Source organism: Haemorhous mexicanus, chromosome 1 (genome assembly GCF_027477595.1).
Source record: "Haemorhous mexicanus isolate bHaeMex1 chromosome 1, bHaeMex1.pri, whole genome shotgun sequence".
NCBI classification, from domain to species: domain Eukaryota; kingdom Metazoa; phylum Chordata; class Aves; order Passeriformes; family Fringillidae; genus Haemorhous; species Haemorhous mexicanus.
The window spans coordinates 141908023-141922901 of NC_082341.1; the positions used below are offsets into that span (position 1 = coordinate 141908023).

At 34.5% G+C, this 14879-nt stretch overlaps 1 protein-coding gene across 3 annotated transcripts in view; it reads right to left on the reverse strand.

The window, feature by feature from the left end:
• CSMD3 (CUB and Sushi multiple domains 3) overlaps positions 1–14879 on the reverse strand; it is a 583179-nt gene that overhangs the window by 158965 nt on the left and 409335 nt on the right. For all 3 annotated transcript variants that reach the window (XM_059857957.1, XM_059857877.1, XM_059857801.1), the window contains 3 exons: positions 11106–11244; positions 8806–8993; positions 975–1169 (listed from right to left, as the gene is read on the reverse strand). In XM_059857957.1, coding sequence (XP_059713940.1) covers positions 975–1169; positions 8806–8993; positions 11106–11244 — 522 coding nt within the window. The remainder of the gene's footprint in view (positions 1–974; positions 1170–8805; positions 8994–11105; positions 11245–14879) is intronic.

The window sequence follows — 14879 nt, forward strand, 5'->3', positions numbered from 1 at the left end:
TTCTTCAAATGAGTATAATATTGGATATTCTTTAGATTTGAGAAATTTTTTGTTGGTTTTTCTGGTACACTACCATCCACTTTGCAATAAAATTTTAGTACAAACAAAGAAAGTTCATATTTTATTTAAATATATGTTTGTTCAAATTGGAAATGGATTTAACAGGTATTTTGTCTTCAAATGGTGAAAAGGAATGGAAAGTAACTTAATAAGTGGATTTTAACTTAACAAGCAAATGCTAGTTTTCTCATATTAATATCTGCATACATGGGAGAGGTTTTGTGCTCAATCTTAAATAGTATGTGATTTTTCACAAAGTTAAAATTGCAAGTGGCTATCACTTCCTGTTAAGACATTAGTAAAATAAAACTTTACCTTTTCTTAGGGTTTAAATATGAAAACATGAATGCTTGAGATTGTCAATGGCCATACAACTAAAGTCAGAAGAATCTTGAAATGAGCAGACTTCATATCTGCAACAGTTTGAGTAACTGGATATTTCCTGCATTTCAAGGCTTACCTTTTCCACAGACCACACACCCAAGAATTAAATCTTGTAATGTGGTATATACAAAATATTTCACCTGCATGTTTTCAAAGCCAGTAATAACAAAAAGAAACAAACATATATTATGATATCCAAAGTACACTTACTGTTGTATTTAAATACATATATATTGTATATATCGCTATACTCTGCTGTAAGTTAATTTAAGAACACATGTTGACATGGAGAATGACATTACTGCTAAGTTTTATTCAAAATAATAACACTATTTATCCAACATTAATAAAAACTGGAATCAATAGTTTCCTGAGTTGTCACATATATATTTTATTACATATATCATTGGAAAGGATTTTTTTCTGAAAACAACTATTAAAATCACCTCAAATTTTTCACTTGTTTCTTCCCTATTACAAAGCAAGAGTAACAACAATGACAACTGAAATAAATTAAAAACTGCTCTTACCATGGCAGCTGGGCAGGGCTCTGTTCCACCCAGGCCTCCCATCATCTCCCATGATGCATGTCAGTGTAGAGTATCCCTGAAGAACATATCCTGCATCGCAGTAATATGTAACAGTGGAACCCAGTTTATAATCCATTCCAAGTCTGGTTCCATTCATTATATTTCCAGGATCAAAACAAGACTCACGAAGTTTTGCTGCAGAGGAAACAAGTGTGAATATAATTCTAAATCTAATCCAAAATGAATAAATAATAACTATAAATAAAAACAAATATAATCTAAATATTTCCTGGAGTTTTCTTGAGGCCTTCTTTGAGTATCCTGTAGAACCTGGGGTTTTTTTTAAAAAAGACTTTCCATCAGATGTCTTCTCTGCTTCATTTTAACAACTGTACAAATTACTATATAATGACAGAAAATATGTCTTCTGTCCTTTTTTTAAGATAATTCTTATAATGCTCCTTTTTTTTTTCAGAATTCATTCTGATGAATGATAAAGTTATGTAGTTAGATTAAGTTAGATATACAGACATTTTTCCAGTAGATAAGGCACATCCTAGTTTTAAAATCTATGGTGTGAAAACTGGTAAATGGAGGAAACAAACATGAACAATTTGCTGCAAAATAAGAAGTATGCAAACCAGAATGTCTTCAAAATTAATAAACCTCAGATGAGTTTATATATGTATATGATATGATGGTATATTTTTTCATATACATATTTATCCCTCAGTGGATGAAAAAAATATAAAAATATTCCCTAAATGTATCTCATTTTTTTATAATTTATGGCTATTGGTTTCAAATTATTGAAATAAATTGAAACATATGCATAGGCTTTTATATTTGCTTTCCTTTTACATCTATAATGTGAATACCAATGTCCAGTAACAAAGTGAACAAAAATAAATACTCAACACTTCTAATTAACAGCATTATTATGAAGAAGGTGAGAAAAGTAAAACATTTAGGAAAAATGTATTTTCCTTTAAGGAAAAAAGAGTAAAGGTGTTATGTAGAAGTTGGAGTAAAGCACATTATTTTATGTTGTGCAGGATGGAATCTGCAAGAATATTTTATCAAGCAGAAGATGGAAATTTCAGACTTTTTTAACATTTAAGAGTGTTTGGAGTAAATTAATAGGGAACACTTCTTCATTTTCTACACGACCAGTGCCAGCTTTCAAATACATCAAAAAATGTTTATTTACCAGGCATATTTGCACTGTGGAACTTTCTGCTACCGGTAGGAATGGTTGCCAAAAGATTATATGAGCTTTGAACTTCCTGGAAAGCTTTTTAAGAGTTTTATATAAAAAGACACTTTATCTGATTCTGTCAGTACCTAAAATGAAGTTTCTGACAAATTATAGATAAGCGGGAACAATTATTATTTATTTGACTTTTATATAGTTTGGCCACACATAAACTATTGGTCACTACTAGAGCCAAGTTAATGAACTAAGTACATCCCTTAAGGCCACTTTTATGTTGTAGCATTTCTGAGAAGAGATAAATAAACACACTGTGGTAACATTTGAAGAAGGAAACACAGAATAATTCTTTTGAATTTTGAATTTCACATCTTTCAAAAGAATGTCAAGATCTCCTAATGTGTTTAAAAATTTACTATAATTTGCATATATAATCTACAGAGCGTGGTTCTGATATGAAAAACAACAGAGTAGTAAATAATAATTACAATACATCTTTATTCATTAAGAACAGGATTAAGTATTCACATTGATTCATATAGGTAGTAGTACTGTGTAGTCTAAAACTTATTTAACACTCATTCAAAAATTTGGATGAGCAGTGAAAAGTCAACAGATATAATTTACTAGAAAGTCTATAAGATATCACACAGATATTAATAATTATTGAGTAAGCCATCCACACATTCATTTGAGTAGTCTGGCAGGTCTTAGGGCAAATTTCAAACTCTTTCAAGTCTAAATTATCAAAATTAGGGGAACGAAAGAAACAGAAAAGGATAAATTAATTTAGGATTATAACTACTCCTTTAGAAAATTAATACACTAACATTTTTTCCTGTTATTGAACCAATATTGATATAATTGGATTGATTCATAATTGCTATTGTGAGATCACAATTCTTGAGTTTATGACAAAAATAATTCAAAATGTTTCAAAGGTACTCTAGAAGGTACACAGATAAAGCAGCTATTAGTACTAGGTGAAAAAAATAGAGAAAAAATAAAGTAATCTATTATGTCTGGTGCATAAATCAAAAATTTAGAAAAGAATGATCTGTCACAGCACAAATTACCTCTAGGGAAAAAATACAGCCCCATAATTTTCTTTTCCACACAATTATAGTTGTGACAGGCTCCTGAAATTGCTGACTAAACAGTAATGTCACTATAGAAATACCGTTTCTTAATACCAATTCTGAAAAATAAAGCTTGTAATACTAAGTACCTTAAAACTACTTCTGCAAATCTGAAGGAACTGATAAGTGAACTTGTAGAAAAAGTTAGTAGAATATGCTACAATGTATGAAGAACAAATCAAATGAAGCAAAAGAATTCTTCAGATTGGGCTGAGAACCAGTGAAAAAAAAGACCGAGTAAGAAGACTTTCAGCAAATTTATAAGTGCTCCCAGGAGACAAGAGGGAAAGTTCTTCACCACTGACATCATGTTGCTCCAACTGAGGAACAGAAGACATTGATTATCCCTGTGGCCCTTTCCCTTTTTTCTGAACAATATGAGTATCATTAAGTTAAAAACACGTAAGGGCAGTGACAGATTTAGCAGAACATCAGAGAAAATGCTGTATTATTACAAAGATTTTTTTTTCAGTAGGAGCATTTTAAAAATTATTTTCTGTAATAAGTAGGCAACAAATAATTTATTTCATTGGGCAGCTCAGATTTGGGTAACAGTAACATTAAATTCTTGGCTGTTCATATCAGGTGCCAATTCCTTCTGTACATAATACAATTTTGCAACAAGCTTCAAAGAAACCAGCATTTACTTCTCTGATAACGTTGTCACACCACTGGATCAAGTAAGGCTCTGAAATACAGGCTGAAAACAGTGACACATGGTGTTTCAATCTCTGTTGAATGACATAGTGAAATGATGCTAAAATCCTCCTGAAAACTAGTATCTCAGTGCATGGAAAACAGTATTGAAAGCCAAAAGAAGCAAGTGCTTTGTCCAGATCGTGATGAGTTACCACTACATTCCTAAGTTTCAAAGAGAATAAAGCTAAAATAAACTTATTGGGGATAATACTACAGACATACCAAACTATAGCAAGCATTCAGTAATTATTCTCCAGAGTACTTAATAGAACTAATAAGTTTTTCCTCCATTATAACATAGAAATGAAGTGAGTGAGAGAGAATGGGAATAAAACTCAACCATGTGGTTACAGATCAGACCTGGGACATGGGTCAGTCTGAGATTTAGATCTAAAAAATAGAGTCTAGTAATGAAGTATAATTTGAGTACACTGTCACTTTAAATAGGATTAGTGTACATGTAGGGCACAAATGCATCAGTTAGAATTTGAATGAAAAATTTATGTTCATCAAATCAGAAAAATTTAGGTTGAAAGAGATGTAATACAACTCCCATGCAAATTAGGGCCAATTTTGATTAGGTTACTTAGACCTTTGTACAGTCCAGTTATGGTTTTGAAGGATTCCAATGACATCAGCTAAGGACAAGCAGTTCTAGCGCTTGACTATCAGAGTGATTAATTTTTTTCTTGATATGCAATTGAAATTCCTTTTATGTCAATTTGTCAGTTCATTAGCTCTCAGCTTATCACTATGAGCACCTGAGAAAACTTTGACTCTGCCTTTTCAACACTGCCCTTGCAACACTCCCTCCTTAGGTAGTCAGAGCAAACCCAGTTGGGACAGCTGATGCCAAATGACCAAAGCTGAATCCTACCATATGGTATGGCATCCATATCATATGATGCCATGCCCAGGAAATAAATTCTGGGGAAGAAGAAGGAAGGGAGGGACATTTGAAGTTAGGCATTTGTCTTCCCTGGTCATCATTACATGTGATGGAGCCCTGCTTTACTGGAGATGGCTGAAGATCTGCCTGCCCATGGGAATGAATTCCTTATTTTGCTCTGCATGTGTGCAGGGCTCTTGTCTTCTATATTAAACTGCCTTTATGTCAACCCATGAGTTTTTCACTTTTACTCTTATTATTTCCCCTATCCTGCTGGAAATAGGAGTGACCATTTTCCTGGAAAAACACTCTTTTGTGATTTTTTCCTTGCAACTCACATTCCCATGTGTCTGGGATTGAGGTTGATATTCTATCTCACTTTCTTGTGTTCTCTCCATGTCCAGTTTATCCACTGATTGTCCCTCCCTGTCTTCCCAGGTCTTTACCACCTAAGAGGTGACATTTGATGTGCTCTGTAAAAACTTACAGCATGTGGATCATTTACACAGGACTTCTGGATCTTTGGATAACTGCTCAGTATCAAGGTCATCATAAATCACCTGCAGCATAGCTAATTCCTTCAGGTACTGGATACATCTCCTCATGGGGGTCCATTTGCCTGAATGGATTATAGCATCATCTTAGAAGGGATACCTTTTCCTCATGCCAGGAAGCAATCACCTTCAGAGGCCAAGGGTTTGTGCCCCATTTTTAATCATTTTGACAATGGCCCCTTGTCTAGAAAAGGGATCCTAGGTGCTGGACTTTTTCCTCTAATTCGAGATTACTGACCATGTTAACCCAGCACTTGCACAGCCAAGGTATCTGTTTGCTGATTGTATGGTCACTGGCTTGTTTATGAGTTCTTCCTCTTCCTTCTCCCCTAGTGATGGCCTTTTGGAGCAGCCCTCTTCATCCACTTCCTCCTCCTTTTCCTTCTTAGGAGGAGTTTCTTTCCTTACCAAACAAGCTGATGTTTGCAATATTTCTGTTTGTGTGTAGGGGTGACTGATACCAGCACAGGTTGTTCCTCTGGTTCAGTTCATCATGGCAGCTGGAGTGGCCAGATCTCCTGTTGTTTTGTTGTCAGATCCAGAGACCTCTTCCACTTGAGGACAGTCAATTATGTTGAATAGGGCTTAGTAGGCCTGGGCCAGGTCCCAGTACATTGCAATGATTTACATGTCTCTGGAATTGCTAGTGTGACAACACACTTTCCTCAATTATTTTAGTAGCTTTTGAGCATTCTACACTTGCTCAAGGCTGAACTACCATAACATTGGAGGTGGACACTGTCCTTGGTACCCTTTCCCATGCATTCTGTAACTTGTAACAATCCAGCTCCGGGGCAGATCTCTGGGCAGTATCCCTAAATAAGTGTTTAACCTCAAGCAAAACCTGAAACACATGCAGGAGATAGAGCAGTATGAATACACTGGTTTGAACATCTCAAGGACATTCAAAATTCCCAAGAGGTATTCAAATTAGCCTAGAGGAGAATGAAAAGGTAAAAGGGAAAGAAAAGGTGAAGGAATGGGGCAAGTGTTCCTCCTCATCTGCCCCGTAGATTGGGTCTCTGATGAGAAAAGATAAAGTCTGTGATTGTTAATAGTTTTCAAGAGGTGGTTCCCTAAAAGTACATATATGAACAACCATACTGAGCAAAAATACAAGATTAGTCTCACAAACAGGAATTATTTGATCATATCTTGAGTCAGTGTTACACAGTCCATCAAAATTATATCCTTAATCCAGGCCCCAGAGGTAACAAAAGAATAACATATAGAGAAAGTAATACATAACCCAATTCTCAGAACAAGCACAACAACTCTGACTCCAAATAAATCAACATTGTGACCAGTGACTATTGAATTAACACAATGGATGATTAAAACAAATTGTCTTAAACACACTCTGGTCAGACCTGCAGTCAACCTGCCAAAAAGGACTGTTGAAATTTAGCCCATTCAGCAACTAAGGACCATGCAACTGCTCATTCAGTGGGATCCACAGTGGTGCGGGGAGAGAACTGGAAAGGTAAAATTGAGATAATTTGTAGATTGAAATAAGAATGGTTTAATAGCTTAAATAAAATGTAATAATAATAACAACAATAACAGAAAACTATAACAAATTGCAATGGAAGGAAAATTTAAACAAAGAGACAGAAAAACCCCCCAAAAAAAACAAGTTCTATGAATTAAAAACAATTGCTTATGACCAACTGACTGATGTCCAGCTGGCACCTAAGTAGGCTCTCCCAGGCCACAATATCATGTTGGAAAGGTGGGGTCAGCTGTTGGAGCTGTGTTCCCTCCCAGCTTCTTCTGCTTCCCCACTCTGAGCAGCAAAGCAGCATGAGAAGAGACTGTCTCCCTAATAAATATCCTTCACACTTGGATTGGTGGAAAGGAGAAACACCTTGATGCCATGACACAAGACTTCATTCAACAGCACAGAAGAAAAAGATTGGCCTCTTTAAAAAGAATTTATTTTCTTGTTCTTCGGAAGTTCTGTGATCTCCCTATAGCACTTCCATCTGCATTTTTTTCAATTTAGTTGAAGAAATATATGTAAGTGAACTGAAACACTTCATACATCTGGGCTTACCATCAACATGGTTGGGACCTACTTTTAACTTTTCAGGACTAGCTCATACTGTGGAGACAACTTCCTTGACATCTGTATGATCCAATGACTGTAGAAAACTATAGGGAGGCTTCATGGGCTTTAAAAATCACTAAATACATTATTCTTTCCCTTCTATACCTTTTACAATTACTAACTGCTCTCAGAAAAAATGGAGAAGAAAATAAGACCAAGGTGGTCTATATCACCCCTATTTTCTTTCTGATTGTCTTTACAGAATATTTTCATATTCATTTAATAGCAAATATTTCTGTTTCTCAAGCCATGCAGAGGCAGTTATAAAAGTTCATATTGATTATATATTTTGCAAGTCTACATTTTCTTGTGTACTGTGCTATGACCTCAGACAGAACTGAGACAGGTGGACAGCTCTATTGTGGTCTATAATATAAAGGTCTAGCCAAAAAAGTGTTTTATTTTCAATATTGGACTCCTAGATTCTAGCATGTAATTTCATCTGACAGGACTTTAAATGCACCTAAATCAACTTGACCTTCTATGTAAAATAAAAAATAATAAATTAAATTCTGTATAAAACATATTTATAAAAATATAAATAAAAATATATATAAATATATATATATATATATATATATATATATATGCGCTGTTAGGTTATGCCACTGCAACATTATTTTTTATTTTTGAAACCTGTAAACAGCTGTCTCCTATTGTTTTGTAGAATCACAGACTCATGGAATGATTGCAAGGGTCCTTAAAGATCATCCTGCTCCAAATGCTCCTGCCATGAGCAAGGAAGACCCAGTTCCTCAGAGCTAGACAGGTTGCTCAAAGCTGCATCCATCCTGGATTTTAAAACCTCCAGGGACTGAGAGTCCACAATCTCTCTGGGCACCTTGTTTCAGTGCCTCAACACCCACACAATAAAGAATTTCTTCTTAATATCTAATCTAAATCTGCCCTCCTTCAGCTTAAGGCTATTCCCCCTAGTCCTATCACTACATGCCCTAATGAAAAGTACCTTCCCAGCCTTCTTGTAAGCCTGCTTCAAACACTGAAAAGAATCATACACTCAACATTACAGGTAAATGAAGTCATACTAGAAAATTTATTTTAAGTTAGCAATCTTATAACATTGTACTTGTATGAATGAAGTATTCATGTTATCATATTCTCAGGCAAAACAAAAACATTACCAGGCAGAAAATTATGAGAAATTAAAACAAAATTTGCACTCATGCATTGAACTTTGGAGATGTAGAGAAAAAGAATTTTATTTACCTTTGTATTCCAGATGGAATCCAGTAAAACTAACAGATCCATCACTCCTAAAAGCCAAATGCATGGTATTTGAACTGCTCTCTATCCTCTCTGGCAGTTTGCTGTCTTGAAAGCTCCCAATCAGTGGGCTATTACTGTCTGGCCCATCATAGATATAAAGAAAATCATAATTTGGTTCTATACTGAAGCTAGAAAACAAAAAAGAGAAATGTCAGATGGAATACACTTTGCCTAACATTTTCACTCTTATTGGTTTAAATTTGAAATTTACTATCAGTGTTTTAATAAAAGAAAAAAAATATCCCTCCACTGTCAGAAAATAAAATGGTTTGTCGAAGTGTTTTACTAGCAAACACAGGAATACTCAATCTTTTTGTTCACACCTTAGAAACAATAATTTCCTGCCAGCCATAACAAAGGAAAGCTTTTTAAATAGACAAAAAATAATAACATATTTCTAAAGGTTTAGAAAAATAAACATCCTAGATCTATTGGAACTCTTGGCAGAAATGCTCAATGATACAATACACTCAGCTTTCAGCCAGGTTAAACATTTCAGACAGCCAGAGGATGATTTTCTCATATCTCTTAGAGCAAGAAGCATTTTGCCTATGATCAGTATAAATAAAAAGATGAAGTATTGAAACCTCCCATTTTCTTCCAAACTCCATAATTAACTACATTTTTTAACTAAGTTAGTTAAATTCATACTTAATTTTAGTTAAGGGCAGAGAGTTAACCAATTTTACTTGTAATATTGTCAGCACAAAAAATGAAAGTTTTCTAAAAAGGTAGTTGGTAAGAGTATGAAAATCCAAGATATTATATCTCTACTTGACAGTAGCCCCTCACTGAAATAAATGTAGCCATTGAAGACCTGATAGAGCTCCCCTTTTCACTTTTGAATTATTTAAAATATATTTTCATTATAAAAGAAATGCGAAAGTAAAAAGTCAACAGCTTTGATTATTAAAGGGCCATAGTTCATCTTCAGTTTAAAAGGTTTAGCTGGAGTAAGTTCCACTTAAAAGACTATTTAACAGAACTTAGTGGAGTATTCAGTGTTTCTCACTCTAGGTCAGTCTGTGTGTCACAAATGAGGCAATTCTCAGTAAAGATGCAATCTGCTTTGACCAAGACTAAGCTTCTGAGTTTCTATCAAAGATTCCAGTATTTTGAGATTTTTTAACCTAGTATTTGGGATCTATAAACTGTTCATAGTACCTGGATTCACATTGCAAAATATTATTTTTTTTTATTCTGAGACGGAGGATCTCATATCTAAACGTAGAATATAAAAAGTAGAACATTGTTAAATATATTGAGCTCATGATATTAAGCCAAACCAAAAAAGTGCTAGTACACAATAGAAAGTTTCCTACCAACTTACAACTTTCTGAAATCATCAACAAAATAATTATACTGTTAATTATGTAAATATAATTACATGATTAATTTCCTTCGGATGGATTCACAAAAACACATACTATGTTATCGACCACCAAGAACAGACAATTATATGATCTACCTTCCTAAAGAAGTCATCACATTAGCACTGGTCAGAACAATATAGACACTGTGATAGAACACTCAGCATAAGAAAACTTAAATTTGATGGGACATCATAAGTACTATTTTTATCTTTTCTGTGACATATTTCCTGGTTGGCATGCATCATTTTCACACATAATAGATATATTAATTTACATAATGTGTTACAAAGAGTGCAGACAGCAAAAGTTCCGTTGTGAATTCTATTAAGCTCAATTTAGTCTTCTATTGTGATAAAAGAAAAGTCTAGAACAATTCCATTTAATAGTCAGAACATCAGGAAGTATCTTGAGTGTCCTGAAATTATATGGACTAATAAAACTAAATGTAAAGACTGCTTTTGAAATTTTGCCTAAACAGCAGCTGTCACATACAAGCAGATGAATCAGTAGTTTTCATCATTAAAGACCATCCTGGTTTGCAGACATTTCAGTGAGTTACTCCATGCCATCTTCTCAGGAACTGAATCTTAGGTAAATTAAGCACCACCTATCTAAACATTAGCCAGTGAAAACAGAATGCTTTTAAAGAAACAGCAATGAGTTTCCAAGTTCCACCTGTATGTGAATTGATGACTCTGACGTATTTATTGTAACTTTTAACTAAGATAATGGTTACTAATCCCTTTGATAGTTATATTAAGTACACATATACTACCCTACAGAGATCTCAACAATAACAAAGTTATAGTAATGAAGCAAATAATGAAGTTATTAACATGACTTTAAAATTTTTAAGTAGCAGCTTACCTGATAAATGCTAATGATATAACATAGTCACTATTAACATTGATTGTCCAGTCACAATCTCTGCTGTGGGGATAAGGATGAGGGAAGTTTGGTGAAAGTATAAACCCTGATGAGCCAGTCAGGTTTCCTCCACAGGGAGCTGTGAATAAAAATAGACTGAACTTGAGAAAAGAAGGTAAGACACAAAGAAGCAAGTAGCAGCAATCTGTTCACTGACATTTAGTGTCCTCCAAAAGTTAAACAAGTGAGGTATTTACAAATCTTCAATAGAAACAAACAAAAAACATATTCACATTTTGCCTTAGACAAATACTAATACTACTATGTGAAACTTTTGGTTTTGAAATCTGTACTTTTGCTTGCATAGCATCATTTCAAGGTTTTTCTGAATATACTGTGAAATTGAAAAATGCTCTGGCTACACACATAAAAAGACTTAACTGGATAAGTTTTCATCTTTCTACTTCTTGTTAAAGACAGTCTAAAAGAACCCCCTTAGGCTTTGAAACATTATACTTACATTGATAATGCAATTATCTGCCTTTTCACCAGATAACAGTGATTAGCAGTTCAGATCAAGATGGATATAATAAAAATTAAATTTTAAAAAATATTCAAGTAATTGCACTTTTCAAACTCAGAGATAAATAAAATAGCTTTAAGAACAATCAGAATAAAACAACCGCATTTTTCTATGGGATTTTGAGGTTCCCAAATGTTGTGGGGCTCCAGTCCAGAAAAATAAATAGTAAAAAAAAGGAACGTTTAATGAAATTTGTTCTTCAGCATTCCTTATCTGAGACTTCATGTAGCAACAAGAGAATAGCCAGGTTTTCTAAAGATCTTCTTTGAAAGAACTTCATATAATGGTTTTCAAAATAATCACAGACAAGATTTATAAAGATTAATATTTTTGAGTTTTAATTCTACTAAGTGATTATCTGGGCCTAGAAAGGTAATTGATTACTCAGGTCATCTGTAACAGAGATTCTGTGAGCTCTAAGGTTATTTAAATCTCTTAGAGAATCATATAGATCATTGAGTGCAACCATAAACCTAACACTGCCAAGTCCACCATTAAACCATGTCCCTAACTGCCACATCTACATGTGTTTTAAATACCTCCAGGGTCAGGGACTAAGCCACTTCCCTGGTCAGCCTGTACCAATGCTTGATAACCCTACTGATGATGAAAAATCTGTCTTTATAGCCAATCTAAACCTCCCACGGTATAAACTGAGGCCATTTCCTCTGATCCTGACATTTGTTACTTGGATGAATAAATGAGAACCACCCTCAATACAATTTCAGGTGCTTACAGAAAGCAAGAATGTCTTTCCTGAGCCTCCTTTCCTCAAGGCTATACAATGTCAGCTTCCTCAGGTGATCTTAATAATGCTGTTATCTGGACCCTTCACCAGCCCTTCTCTGGACTCACTCTATTACCTCAATGTCACCAGCGTAGAGTACAGGAGGATGATCACTGCCCTGGTCATGCTGGCCATACTTTGCTGATACAAGCCGGGATACCATTGGATTTCTTGGCCTCTTGGTACACCTTGGCTCATGTTTGGCCACCTGTCAACCAATGCCCCCAGGTCCTTTTCCAGTGGGCAGCTTCCCAGCCATTCATCCCCCAAGCCTGGAGTGCTACATGGTGTAGCGCAGGACTCATCACTTTACTGAACCTCTTAGCAGTGGCCTTGGCCCATTGATACAGATAAAGATGATATGCACAGGTATAATTCAACCTACTGAGAAATATACAGAGTATTTCCTAATATCATGAGAAATACTGCTTCCAGCTCTGGGGCATCCAATGCAAGAAAGACATCAACCCTTTGGAGAGAGTCCAGAGGAGGGATGGTCAGGGAGATGGAAAATCTCTCCTACAAAAACAATCTGAGAGAGCTAGGATTGCTCTGCCTGGAGAGGACAAGGCTCTAGGAGAATTTATGGTGCCTTTCAGTGTCTAAAGAGGCCCTACAAGAGAGCTGTAGGGGGATTTTTCACAAGGTCATTCAGTAGCAGGACAAGGGGGAAGTATTTTAAACTTAAAGGTGGGTTTAGATCAGGTTTTAGGAGGAAATTCTTTACTGGGAGGGTGGTGAGACTTGGAGCAGGTTGTCCATGGAATTTTTGGATGTCTATCCCTAGAACTGTTCAAGATAAGGCTGGATGGGACTTTGAGTAATTTGGTCTAATGGAAAGTGTCCCCGGCATAGTAGGAGGGTGGGAATTACACGGTCTAACCCAAATCACCCTGTGAATCTATGATTCTATTAATTAAATCACAGGCCATTTATGAATTCAAGCAAAGCAGGTAGAATACTTAAGTAGATTAACATATCCACAGTCACAGTATATATGAGTATAGTCTTTATACATATTAAATATCTGTTTATATTAAAAGGGAGTAATGAATAGCAAAATTAACTCAAAACAAAACAAAACACCAAAAAATAAGAATCTTCGTTTACATGTTTACATTTTGGTATTAAAATTGGTGATGAATCATAAAATCATCTTTTTGTGTAAAAACAGAAGTGGAAACAACAGACGTTAGGACAGCTTTAGGAACACAATAATATCACAAATTAATAGTACTAGCAAATATATAAAATATATATTCCAGAACTAGCACAATTTGTTTTGCTTTTTTTGACAACCATCAAACACAAATTTTATCACAATAACATTTTCCCAGATGTTTTCAGTTGATAGGTAAAGTTCCATTAGCTACAAGGGAACAGATGGGGAAAATTTCACTTAGTGTGTCACATTTACTTAGTTTTACAATAAGGATAATAATTGCAAATTTTCCATCTTCAAAAATTAAAAATTGTATTGTTTCTAATTAAAAGCGTATGCCATTGAATGTTCTGTTGTCACAATTTCAAAATGAGTAAAATTAAATTCTTATAAAAAAATATGCATCCATTAATTTAAAAATAGTTCAATGTAACTTTCTGTAACCTTGCTGAAGTAAAAGTTCCTGTAAAAAAGGAACTGCGAGGTTGTATGGAATGTAAAGGCTGCTCATCAGCTGGAACTAATGTTCTCCAGTATAACCCTGTACATTCCTCTTTTTCATGTACTTTAATGGTTTAGGTTGCACTCTGCTTATCCTAGGAATGAAAATGTGAAGAATACCAAAGAGGATATTTAGGTTATTCACTGTAATCAGGCTTCACTGAAATGACCACTAAACTGTATGAGTCTGATGATATTTTTGAAGTACTCTGAAGTGGCCTATAATGATACAAGGAAGTTAAATGCTATGTCCTTGTTCCAGACTAAATTCTGCCAATGTCTGCATTCATGCTACTTTCCTGTGCTCTTGATTTAGTTTAGTTCCCTGTTAGTTCATTGATATAATATTTTCACATGAGTAACTTCTTCCTTATATACCTATTTGTTCTTTATACACATCAGCAGTTACCTTTGCTGTTTACAGTGTTTCCATTTAATTCTTCCCAATGTCTATTGATAATCAAAAAGGGAAAAAATGGAAAGTACACCAAGCTAGACAGACAGCCACAATATATTGTATTTCAAGTCATGCCATTAACAGCAGTAAAATATAATAATAAAAAACATAATCTTCAACTTTGCAAAATATCTCCCAGATAAAATTTTCTTCAGATAGAATGGTTCCAGATTATTTTAATTGTCAGTTCACAAGACAATCAGTTGAAAATGTTAACATAATTGAGTAAAAAAATGTTATTAGATTATGTTTCCTTTTCCAGTTTACTATCTTCTCTAAACTTA